This window comes from Rhinichthys klamathensis, unplaced genomic scaffold, assembly GCF_029890125.1.
Source record: "Rhinichthys klamathensis goyatoka isolate OS25496 unplaced genomic scaffold, OSU_Roscu_1.1 h1tg000132l_1, whole genome shotgun sequence".
NCBI lineage: Eukaryota > Metazoa > Chordata > Actinopteri > Cypriniformes > Leuciscidae > Rhinichthys > Rhinichthys klamathensis.
In genome coordinates this window covers 194,217-207,500 of record NW_026606667.1, presented here as the reverse complement: position 1 = coordinate 207,500, position 13,284 = coordinate 194,217, and the positions used below count along the sequence as shown (strand labels likewise).

General features: G+C 33.9%; 1 protein-coding gene across 5 annotated transcripts in view; it reads right to left on the bottom strand.

The window, feature by feature from the left end:
• Positions 1-13,284, bottom strand: part of znf618 (zinc finger protein 618) — a 50,750-nt gene that overhangs the window by 13,680 nt on the left and 23,786 nt on the right. For all 5 annotated transcript variants that reach the window (XM_056256734.1, XM_056256737.1, XM_056256738.1 and 2 more), the window contains exons 7-8: positions 9,790-9,861; positions 4,968-5,057 (exon numbers count right to left, since the gene is read on the bottom strand). In XM_056256734.1, the coding sequence (XP_056112709.1) occupies positions 4,968-5,057; positions 9,790-9,861 (162 nt within the window). The remainder of the gene's footprint in view (positions 1-4,967; positions 5,058-9,789; positions 9,862-13,284) is intronic.

Genomic DNA, 13,284 nt, shown 5'->3' with positions numbered 1-13,284 from the left:
ACAAAAACAGTTTATCTGTCGTCTCTGTCTCCGGGAACTGCGCGTCACAAAAATGAACCGAAAGCCACTTCAGCTCAGTCACTATAAGAAATCGGCTCTGTATAAAGCCTTTAAATGTCTAAATATTCTGGCTAATAAATGTTATCTGATTATGTAATCCATATGAAAACGAGAGGTACAGAGGATGTACTCAAACATGTAGCCTGTAAGCGCTTCCCAATGAGAAAATGACAAGACAAGGGTGAAAATCTCGCTCTAATTAAATGTAGCAGGCTAAATCGCCCTGAATTAAAATGTAAAAACAGATCAAATAATGCATTTGTCGAAATGTTGCGATATTGTTTCATTTAAGTTCATAATTATTCAATACATGTTATTTAATTTAGCAGCATTACCACGAAGCACCGTGGTTCGATATTTATTTGAATAAAAAATAAAAATAAAAAAACTTAATTCACAAATTGCATGCCTGGTTGAAAGGATCCAAAGATCCCTGTAGACTTTAATATTGAGTTGAACATTTTGTTCATGAAAACAAATTAACATGCGTTTTTTCAGATTATATTTAGTTTTGCTTGGAAAAAGCTGGCCCAAACCAGTTTTATTTCATCAATTACTGAAATAATTAAATATTTAGTAATAAGCTTTTATGACAGAAATATCACTAGGCTACATGTAACTTAAATCATTTAATTCCTTCATTATCAACACTGTCTAGAATAGCGATTTAAGTGTGAATTGCGACTTCTCTTTGTGTTAAATCAGCCTCAGACTCCGATAGCCGGTGGGAGGTTGGAGGGACAGTTCAGTGCTGTATCGAGCGCGCAGGACAATAGGCATAGGTGTTAATGTTCCTCTTTCATATGGAGAGCGAGGGAGACTAAATAAACTTGTTAAAAAGAGATTCAGCGCGAGAGAGGCAAAGAAAAACGCATGTTTTAATTTAATTATGTTGCTTTGGACAATTTTCGTTTTGTAGGCCTACTGTTTTAATTGTTTAATATAGCTGTCATTTCTTTGGCAATACAAATTTAAAATGTCGCAAGAATAAGATTAGCCTAGTGTTTCTTATTTTGCATCGCAAAAGAAATAAACTCTAAACCCGATGCAACCCTGTTTTAAATAAAAAAAACTGTCCCGACACTTTATTTAAACCTTGAAATGTTCGAACTTGGTTTCAAACTTAAGTAATTTTAGTGTTCTTTTACATTACACAATAATTTAGCAGACTAAAGACGTGCTTCTTCATTTTCATTTTCTGATGCAATCGGCTGACAATCTTCCTTCATCAGTTTTTGTCCTTTGTGCAGCGGCTGCGGTTCCAGGAATGTAGCAAATTTATGTTGTAATAATAATTAAACAAAACTCTTGACTTTAAATAAGTAAACAGTTATAAACAGTTAGCTATTTAAGCATCAAGAAGGTTAAACATAAACGCTGTAGGGCAACATCGGTTAACAACATGTATGCTACATTGAGATTCGATCCGAGTCGATTGAAGCTCCTCGAAGCTCGTGTTGTTGCGTTAACCACTGAGCTATCGTCTATACGTCTGTGACTGTTTTTATTGCAATGTTTTACTTTTTCATTATTTATTCAATTTCATTTCAGTAGCCTAATTTCAGTATTGTGATTATGAATTATTTTAACTACGTTTCACTTGTTGAATTCATCTGCTACCAGCTTTCAAACGCTCTGAATCAGTGCGGTGCGGCAGCAGATTACGCATTAGAGAGAATAAACAAACACTTTTCAGAGTCTATGATTGTAGCGCCTCTTGGCGGTAAAAGGCAGCAAATACACCCCACATTTTACCACCGCGGTGGAACGGCTGATGTGGGCATTGTCATGGCTTGCCTCGACATTTGCGTTTGAATAGCGCGCGTCCTCCGTGGGCGTGTCAGATTAACGCGTAATGAAGTGTAATGAGCTGGGGAAAAAAAATCTGACAGCACTCTCTTTTCATACAGATTACATAAACTGAGAATATTTGTTTTTTATATAAATTACATCATTAAAAAGAAGAGAATTCAAGCTTCATAAAGAAAAACCTCTCGTGCCTGTATGACAAGTATTTGCAGAGTTAGAGTTAATTTTTCGGACGTGTTTCAGAATGGACTGCACTGACAGAGAGAAGGCAAAACTCGCATCATGTTTATTTTTCTTTATTTGACAAAAAGCACAAAACTTTGTTTTTATTGTGAGTATACAGAAAAATAATAGACAATTAACAGGATCGATTGATGTATAACACTTATATGTACGATCAAAATCAACAGAGTATTTTAAGTCTATTTTTCTGCTATGTGAAAAAAAAACGGCAAAACGCGCGGGCGCGTTTCTGGTCCCCAGAGGGTTAAGGCAGTTCTGAAGGCGAAAGGGGGTCAAACACAGTATTAGTATGGTGTTCCTAATAATCCTTTAGGTGAGTGTAGTTTTCCTTATATTCTGTAGATTATTTAAACCATCAGTGAATCATCAGCCTAACTCTGTACGACTACAGAGAACAACCCCGGATTCTCGAAATTTGCTTCCAAATGCAGAGAAATGCACCGCATCTGCAAAAGTCATTTCACAAAATAAATGGATGTATAATATCTCATCAAATGATAAAGCTCTTAGGTTGGGTTGTTTACAAATTAATTGTTTTTTTGGACTGATTCCCCCAAACACCCACACCAAAACTCATTCTGCACGAATCACATAAATGAGATATTTTGGCTTCAAAGTGGAGAAAATCATTAAAAGGCCAAATATGTTTACGAGTTCATAAAGTATCAGAAATCAAATGTATGCAATTTTTGTTCTGAGGTAAATATTAGGATATCCAGACGTTTTACTGGAAATGGGAATGATAATTGAGAATTATTTTGGCAGTTTAGAAAAAAATGCTATTGTTTGACATCAGCACATGAATTATATATATATATATAAAAAAAAACTTTTGAATCTAAAAAATCTGACTTTATAACTCGCAATTGCATGTTTACATCTCTCAATTCTGACTTTATATCAGAAGATATGTTTTATTCTGTGGCGGAAACAAGCTTCAATAGCAAACGCACATCCAGTACCTATATTTCTATTTAAGCTTATATAATTTTATAATGATTGCTGAACTTGGATTAAAATCAAAATGCTTCTAAATGGTTTAAAATCATTGTTTACTTCAGCTCAAAAAATGGCACCTTATTCATGGAAAGTGACAAACAAACAAACTCATTACACCAAAATGTATTTGAGAGTGATAAGTGGAAACTTATTTGATAAATGCTGAAAAGCATCACAGAAAAGTGATAAATTCCCATATTTATACATTCCTGGCAACGACTATGCCAATAATAGAGAGTCTGAAATGTTTCCTATGCATACGATTAATCACCAAACAGGTTTCATTGACAATAAATCACAGGCATTTATCAATTATTTGATAATAAAAAGAACATTTACAAATCAACAATTCACATCTCCCTGCAAAACCATGACTCTTTCAAATTTCGAAACAAATTGAAATTTAATTCTGGTTGCATCACTACAGTCTCTCTGACCCATTTCTATATTTTCACCATACTTTAAATAGCTTTCAATGTCAAACTCCGCAGCGTCTCCTCAATGCAGGACTGAGAGAAAAATGAGAGGAGAGACGAAGGACGAAGATAATAGGAGAGCGAGTGCAGTAACAATTTAAGGTTCATTGCTGACAGATTGGGTATTTTTACAACAGGAATTAATATGGTCTTGGTTATTACGTTTCCTAGTAGTTTCATGAACAAGCTTCCACAATCTCCATATCTAATGATTAGAGCTATAGATAATTTACAGCGAGTGTCTCTAATCTATAAGGTCTACACAGCTTTATTTCATCCATTCGCAGATAAACACCACAAAACACTGAAGTGAAGTGAGCACTTACTCATCGGAGCGTGAAGATTCTCCACGAATCACATAAATTACATATTTTGGCTTCAAAAGTGGAGAAAATCACTAAAAGGCGAAGACCAAATATGTTTACGAGTTCATAAAGTATCAGAAATCAAATGTATGCAATTTTTGTTCTGAGGTAAATATTAGGATATCCAGATGTTTTTACTGGAAATGGGAATAATTGAGAATTATTTTGGCGGGTTAGAAAAAAAAATGCTATTGTTTGACATCAGCACATGATTTATATACACTACCGTTCAAAAGTTTGGGGTCGGTACGATTTTAAATACTTTTAAAAGAATTCTCTTCTGCTAACCATGGCTGCGCTTATTTGATTAAAAATACAACAAAAATCAGTTATAGTATTAAATATTATTCCAGTGTAAATCAGCTGTTTTCTGTGTGAATATATAGTAGAGTGTAATTTATTCCTGTGATCAAAGCTGAATTTTCAGCATCACCAGTGTCAGTGTCTTCAGTGTCAAATGATCCTTCACAAATCAGTATAATATGAGGATTTGATGCTCAAGAAACATTTATTATTATTATCAATGTTGAAACAGTTGTTGGTCTGTCAGTTGTATAGTTTTTTTTTTTTTAGGATTCTTTGATGAATAGGAAGTTCAAAAGACTTTTGTAACATTATAAATGTCTTTACTGTCACTTTCGATCAAATTAATTATTCCTTGATAAATAAAAGTATTGATTTCTTTCCTCCAAAAAATAAAAATAAAATTCTCACTGACCCCAAACTTTTGAACGGTAGTGTATATAATATATATAAAATGTATTGAGACTTTTTAATTTCACAAATCTGACTTTATAACTCGCAATTGCAAGTTTACATCTCTCAATTCTGAGAAACAAAGTCTTGGTTGATCTTGGTTATTACGTTTCCTAGTAGTTTCGTGAACAAGCTTCCACAATCTCCATATCTAATGATTAGAGCTATAGATAATTTACAGCGAGTGTCTCTAATCTATAAGGTCTACATCCATTCGCAGATAAACACCACAAAACACTGAAGTGAAGTGAGCACTTACTCATCGGAGCGTGAAGAGCCACATGCTCCTGATAGGGGTTGAAGTATTTGTACTGTTTCCCACAATACTCACACGTGTAACTTCCGGTTTCTTCAGGACACAAAATACAGTAATTAGTTAACATGAATCAGTGATTAGCCAAAGACGCTTTACCACAAACTTTCCACTTAAACCATGATAATCTGTCATCAGTTACTCACCCTCATGTCAATCCATACATGTATGACTTACTTTCTGAAGAAGAATGTTTCAACTGTGTTTGTCCATACTATGAAAGTCAATAGGGTCCAAATCTACATTGGAACCCATTGGAGAAAAAACAAAATCGTATTCAAGTAACAAATAGAACTGTATTCAGCTTTGCAATGACATGAGGGTGAGAATATAATGACAGAAATATTATTTTTTTGGTCCTTTAAGCCAGTGGTTCTCAACCAGGCAGACCTCAACAAATCAGTAAAAACAAAGCGTAAAAACAAGCATTAAAATATTAGCTAAAACAAAAACAAGTTTATATACTGATCTATATACAAAGCCAACATACTGATCTAATATTTAAGCTTCTTCTGAGCCCAAATTTAAAGAGTATCTTATCAACAACATGCTAATTCAGGCTTGCAACATGTTAATTCATGTTAAAAATATGCTAATTCATGCTAGCAATGTGCTAAATCATGCTATCAATATGTTAAAACAAGCTAGCAGTGTGCTAAATCAGGCTAACAATTTGTTAAATCATGCTAGCAACATGCTAATCATGTTAACTACCTGCTGATGTTACAACATGATAAAACTTATCAACGTGTTAAAACATGCAAGCAACATGCTAATAATCGTACCATGTTCAAATGTGTTAAGACATGTTAACAAAATTATAATTATGTTAGCAACATGTTACAACATGCTAATTCATGTAACATGCTAAATCACACTAGCAACATGTTAAAAAATGCTAGCAACAATCTAACAAAATGCTAATCATGTTAACAACCTGTTAATCATGTTAGCAAAAAATATTAATCATGTTAACATGCTAATCGTGTTAACATGTTAACAACATGCTAAAACATGTTATCAACGTGTTAAAACATGATAACAACGTGTTAAATCATGCTAGAAACATGCAAATCATGTTCTTTTTTTTACTTTCTCTGAGTAAAACCTAAAGACTTCAAGCTGTTCAAAGTTATTTTAAACTTTCAGACCAGGCTGTCAAGCCAACATCAAAGTTTGTCCTCAAATGTTACTCATCTATTTTTAAGAGTGTTTTTTTTTTTAAATGACCTGGAAAAGACATGCATTTAATCAAATTCATGCTAGCAATGTGCTAAATCAGGCTAGAAACATGCTAATTGCCTGATTCATTCTAACAACATGCACATTTATGCAAGTAACATCCTAATCATGCTAGCAATGTGCTAAATCATGTTAGCAACATGCTAATTCATTCTAGCAATGTGTTAAATCATGCTATCAACATGTTCAAACTTGTTAGCAACATGTTAAAACATGCTTACAGTGTGCTAAATCATGTTAGCAACATGCTAATTCATTCTAGCAATGTGTTAAATCATGCTATCAACATGTTCAAACTTGTTAACAACATGTTAAAACATGCTAGCAATGTGTTAAATCATGTTAAAACATGCTAGCAGTGTGCTAAATCATGTTAGCAACATGCTAATTCATTCTAGCAATGTGTTAAATCATGCTATCAACATGTTCAAACTTGTTAACAACATGTTGAAACATGCTTACAGTGTGCTAAATCATGTTAACAACATGTTAAAACATGCTAGCAATGTGTTAAATCATGTTAAACATACTAACAACATGCTAATCTTTTTTTTCTTTTTTTTACTTTCTCTAAAACCTTCAAACTTCAAGCTGTTCAAAATTATTTTAAACTTTCAGACATGGCTTTGTCAAGCCAACATCAAAGTGTGTTATCAAACTTTACTCATCTAATTATAAGAGTGTGATTTCTAGCAGACCTGGAAAAGACGTGCAATTAATAAAATCTTAAAACTTCATGGGCATTTTTATATCGAATATACAGTTTTGTATTTATGCCAAGCTTTAAAATATTTGATCGGGTATAGAAATTTAGAGTACAACATTTGTTGAAAAATTATTATCCATAAATCGCATACGACTAGAAAAGTCATGTTAATTCATTGATTAAAAAGAGTGTGAACATTGAAAAGCATTCAGCTCTGAACACTTCTGCAATCATGGAATTTAATTTACAGAAAGTAGCCGTGTCGGGCCTTCAAATATCGTTGTGGACGATGTGGGGCCTTGGAGTCAAAAAGGTTGAGAGCCACTGCTTTAAGCTGCAATTTCACAACCATAATTCTACATTACTTTTTTTGATTGCAGCATATTTTATCACTTCGGAAACAAATCAAGCTTATAAATCACAATTAGAAGGTCTGAGTTTTAAATATAACCCGGTTCCCTGTTTGTAGAAACCGATGTGGTGGAAACTCCGCCCAGGAGTGATGACTTCTGTCAACCTGAATAAAACCACAACACTTGAATGGCTGATTGTGCTTAAGCTCCGCCCATATGCGCATCGAACTGAGGGATCAATATCATGTTCATCAGATTTTCAGCGAATCATTCTGCAGCACATTATTACTTCTTTCAGGGAACTGGGGTTAAATTCATAAACCAGACAGATCAGTCACATCAACCCAGCATCATTCAGCAGCTTATCCGTTAAAGTCCCCATGAAATCATAATTGACAATTCTTATTTTCATGGAATATTGCAGTTTCTAATGATTTATCCGTGCACATCATTATTTATTTTTTTATGTGCCTCGTAATCTTGAATCAGAATAACTTCCTCTTGCAGCATCTCTTCTCTTCTCTGATGACGAGGGGGCGGGGCAACCTGTCACTCACATGAGATCCACCAATAGAAAACCACAACCATCCAATCAATTCCCAACAGACAAAATCAAGCCCCGACCTTAATTTTTTCTTGTTCCAGAAGACGTTTCACTTATGTTTCCATGGTCGTGATGTAACATTTGGCTACTTACTAATAATTTATTTTCAGTGGTGGACAGTAACGAAGTAAATGTAATTTGTTACTGTACTTAAGTAGCTTTTTTGCGTATCTGTACTTTACTCAAGTATTTAAATTTTGGGAGACTTTTACTTTAACTCCACTACATTTCAAAGTCAAATATCTTACTTTTTACTCTACTACATTTTCAAAATCAGTCGTTCCTTTTTATTTATGAGTGGATAAAAACGTAACTGGTCAAACGACCCACCAATCACAGTACAGCGCGCGCGCTTTGTTTTGACCTTGCCTTGACGGTCTCTACTAAGCGCGAACCAGAGCCGTTAAATATGAGAGTTGCGAACATAGATGGATGTGACAGTGATCTCGCCGCCGCGCGGTCGCGTTATTCGTGTAGCTCTCAATAGTTCCAAACAAATCGCGTTGACAATGATTTTAAGCGGGACAGAGAGCAGCAGCTATTATAGCAGCAATTATCGGTAAGTATTGATGCATAATGTACATTGCTTACGTTGCCACTAAAATGACTTGCATATAATAGCTTTTTTTTCGGCGGAGTAGCCTAGCAGAAACACTGCATTAATACGTTTTTGTGTTTCATTTTGGAGGGAAATTGGCTGCTCCAATAACATATATTTATATATTCTATGTATATATATGTATGTGTGTGTGTGTGTATGTGTGTATATATATATATATATATATTTAATGACGTTGTGCAGGTTTATGTGAATGTATCATAACATTAAGATGTTAATAATTATTACCATAGGCGCTGGAGAAAAATATATACAGTAAATACTGTAAATGTTTTATACCTTATGGGAACAGTCCCCTTCCCTCCAAAATTAAACAAAAAAAATTAATTCAATTCAAATATATATATACATATATATAATATTTATATATATATATATATATATATATATATATATATATATTATATATATATATCAGACTAATTAATGTCATTTCATTAATAGATTGGTGTGTCAAGAGTGACATTAGTCTTCACTTAGACTGAGTTAAGCAAGAGTCTTGTGACAAACTATAATAGGACATTATAGCCATAAAAAAAATCAAAGTACTTGGATACTTAAGTACATTTGAAAGCAAATACTTTTGTACTTTTACTCAAGTGAATGTTTAAAGGCAGCACTTCTACTTTTACTTGAGTAATATTTTACCTTGAGTATCTTGTACTTTTACTCAAGTGAATGTTTAAAGGCAGCACTTCTACTTTTACTTGAGTAATATTTTACCTTGAGTATCTTTACTTTTACTCAAGTACATGGTGTGTACTTCGTCCACCACTGTTTATTTTGCAAACAAACTTTCATACGTAACTCGTGTACTAATACCCACTTAAAAAAAACAACAACATTGATATGCACAAAGGTGTTTTGACCGCGGTGAAGCAGTTGGCCCAATCCTGGTTATATGGACACTGGGGCTTAAACGGTATATGAAAATTAATTTGCATGATTCTACACTGTAAAAAAATCCATCAAACAAACTGCAACTTAAAGGATTATCATTTCAATGAACTCAAAATTAAGGCAACCAGGTTAACTAAGTTAAACCAACAATATTTTTTTACAGTGTATAAATTGAAACAACAACGAGCAAACTTTGAAGCTGCATCATGTTTTCTCAACTTTTCAGATTTTTGCAGTGTCATCCGAAGTCATCACTCCTGGGTTGAGTTCATAATATCAGCTCGGCATCAAAATGGCCGACATGTAAGGGAACCATGAGTCACAGAGATTTGGAGCACTCTTACTTGGTCCCATTTTCTGGTATGATTCAGTCTCCTCTTTTAGGTCTTCTACGGGTATCACATGGTCATATGGATCTGAACGACAACAAAAAGAGGATTCAAAGTTAGTGTAGGTAAGCCTTTCCACCTTTTAGCAGACTCCTACCTGTGTGTATAAGATCTCTAAGGATGACAAAAGTACTGCTACACCCAATGAGGGACTTATCAATAATTTCACGCCATAGGTGTTACCAATGTTAAAAACTAGTGTTTTGACATCACAAATAGTGAAACAGTGTTTTAATACAGAGGATAATGCATTATCCTCTGCCATCTTAGAAAATTGTGACCCGTGCTGGCAAAAGGAGTCAGAATGAGCAGATTTTCACAAATTAATTCGTTATTTTCACATTCTCCATTAAAAAAAAATTAAAAAAATTATGTATATTTGTTAGAATCTGACAAAAAATGAATGAGCTACACCTGTTTGAAATCGATAGAGTCAGCAAAGTCAGTTTTGAGAAAAATCTAGTTAAAGTTTTCTGAAGGTACCAAAACAAAAATCACCTAGCAAACATACCTTAAAATCACTGGTAATAACACCAAAATTGAAATTAATGGTTAAACTTAATTTTAAGGTGTCATTGTTACAGTCAGTGTAATTGTATATTTACGTACGGAGTAATATTAAGCAACTACATGTACTTACTAAAGAGTTAGGGTAGGGTTAGGGTTTGGTTGAGGGTTAGTTGCATGTAATTATGCATAATTTACAGTTATTACTATGGTAAGTACATGTAACATATGTAACAAGGACACTGTAAAATAAAGTGTTACCAAAATAATTATGTGAAGAATATTTAACATTGTTATCTAAGCAGTCAGATTGAGAAGCGCGTCACTGGTTAAGGGCTACCCATGTAAAAAAATTATGCAACAAAATATCAATAATAACAATAAATAACAAATTGACCATCTCATGTCAAGTTTATAAAAAATAAAAAATTGGCCAGATTAATAGTGATCATCAAAACAGCTGGCAAAGTCCTTTTTAATACAGTCATGATAGTTTCATATTGTGTCCATGCCCACCCATTGTTCAAGATTTGCTACATTAATGTCCACAATCATCTTGTTTTGGTGGTGGCACATTATCACTGAAGTAGCCATTAATAAGTTGAGCAAAATCCCCCATGTCAATTCCTCCGACAAGATTCGCAGACCGACTGAGCACTCTCACTACCACATCCATTACAAAACAGGCATATATCGATGAAATATTGAATTAAAAGCTTGAAAATTTGAAAAGTGTTTACTTTTCGTGTTTTCAGAGGATGGATTTTTGTATATAATATGGATATGATCCTGGAACAACAATCCTGTCCGTAAATTTAGTCCTAACCATATCCCTAACCCTACACATAAGTTATCCCTAATGAATAGCACTGATGTAGAACCAACCAAACCCTGATTGTAAGCCTAAACTTGACATAAACTGTAAACTTGTACCTCAAATCTGATTGGTTGATTGAAATGTTGTTCCAAGATAAACAAAGATGTTGATCCAGGATATTGTTTCACTTGTTGAAATCAGGTTCACCGATACGACAATGGGTGTTTCGATTAATCACCGAAGGCGTTATCGCGACTGGTTAGTAACAAGCTGGTTTTGTTTACATATTAGCTTGGGTTTGAAATCACATTTCACTGGTTCAGACTCATGCCATCGAGAATTCACTGAGAAGATTCACAAAGTACAAGGATACCAAATTTGTGCACCAGCTGTTGAGAAGCAAGCAGAGAAAAACATTTTTTCATGGATTATTAAAACAAAGGAAAGGTACTCCCCTCAGAAAACATGCAAATAAAGATAATTTTAGATGTTTAATTGCCATTTGGAGCATTGGGATCGCTAGACGAGGGCTTAATGAACTCATCTTTGTGAAATCCTCAAATTCGACCAACATTGACATATTTCACTTGTTTTGCCTGTAGCTCGACATTATCCCGTGTGCATTCCCACTCATTTTGCCAGCACGGGTCACAATTCATCTTTCATGAAAATGTCAGTGGTTTTATTGCCACTGGAGTTACAGCCCTCGCTTCATTAGTGAAAGAAAATAATAAAAGAAAAAGAATTTATGATCAGCAATTAATGTCAAGATGTTTATACATATTTACCATCAGCTTTTATGGGGTAAAAAATGTTTTGTAGGATCAAGATCAACAAAGTTTCTTACTGTTAATTAGGAACGTTTTTTGGTATAAGTTCTATTGACAACTTAAAAAGAAAAAAGAAAGCGTCTTTCTTTATATTTTCCCCTCTAAATTGAGACATTTTCCACAAATATAGTCCAAAATAGGACCCAAAACACTTGGGCAATGATCAGTACTCAACCTTCAGAAAATGTTGACCGTCAACCAAAATGTAGTATGTTGGAGATGAAACTAAATTTTATTTACTTCTAAAGTCATCCAGCCATTCACTGCCATTTTCAACCTTGGAAGAGCCAGGAAATGTTTTAATATAACTCTGATTGTATTAAAGAAGAATGTCATATACTCCTATGACTTCAGGGCGAGTAAATCATGGGATAATTTCCATTTTTGGGTGAAAGAAAAGCATTGGATTGATCCTGGTAATAATTTAATAATAATAAATAAATAAATAAATAAATAAATAAATAAATAAATGGGGTCCGACGCGCAGCGAAGTCCATTAATACCTAGACAATGGACACCTCGAAGGGCATTAACCCGCTTATGGTCACTTGCCAAATAACACATTTTTAAAACATTAGTTTATATTTTAATTAGTTTTACAATCGAAATCTAAAGTTTTTACAAACAATAACTTGGTTTCCATGGTTACGCCTGACGGTTTATTTAGCGACCGGAGATATTTATAGTCCGCTCAGCTCGTACAACCTTTCAGTTTAGCTAACTTACGAGCCAGAAAGTTAACGTATTTTATGTCAAATTCTCCAAAAAGGTTAAAAGAAATAACTAAGTCGCTCATTGTTGTATTAGTAGGCTAACTAGATGTTTGTTTTGATACAATAAATTGTAAACGGATATTTTGACTGCCTGTTGCTATGGTTACTCACAGCTGATGTAGCCAGCGCATTTATTTATTAATTTCGAACGGTAAACAGTCAGTTTCACCAGAACTCCTTTACTAGGTGTCCTCTATCACTTTTTAATGGACACCCTGCAGCCAATCAGAATCGAGTATTCACCCAGACCATGGTATAAATAATAGTTAAACCAACAAAAAACATGGGATTTGTGATTACAAAATAAGTAATTGTTATCATATTTGTGAAAGTACCTTCAAAGACTATTAAAGGATTAGTTCACCTCAAAATGAAACTTTCCTGATAATTTACTCACCCCAATGCCATCCAAGATGTTCATGTCTTTCTTTCTTCAGTGGAAAAGAAATTACGTTTTTTGTGGGAAACATTTCAGGATTTTTCTCCACACAATGGACATTTCAAAGGTAACCAACATGTTGAA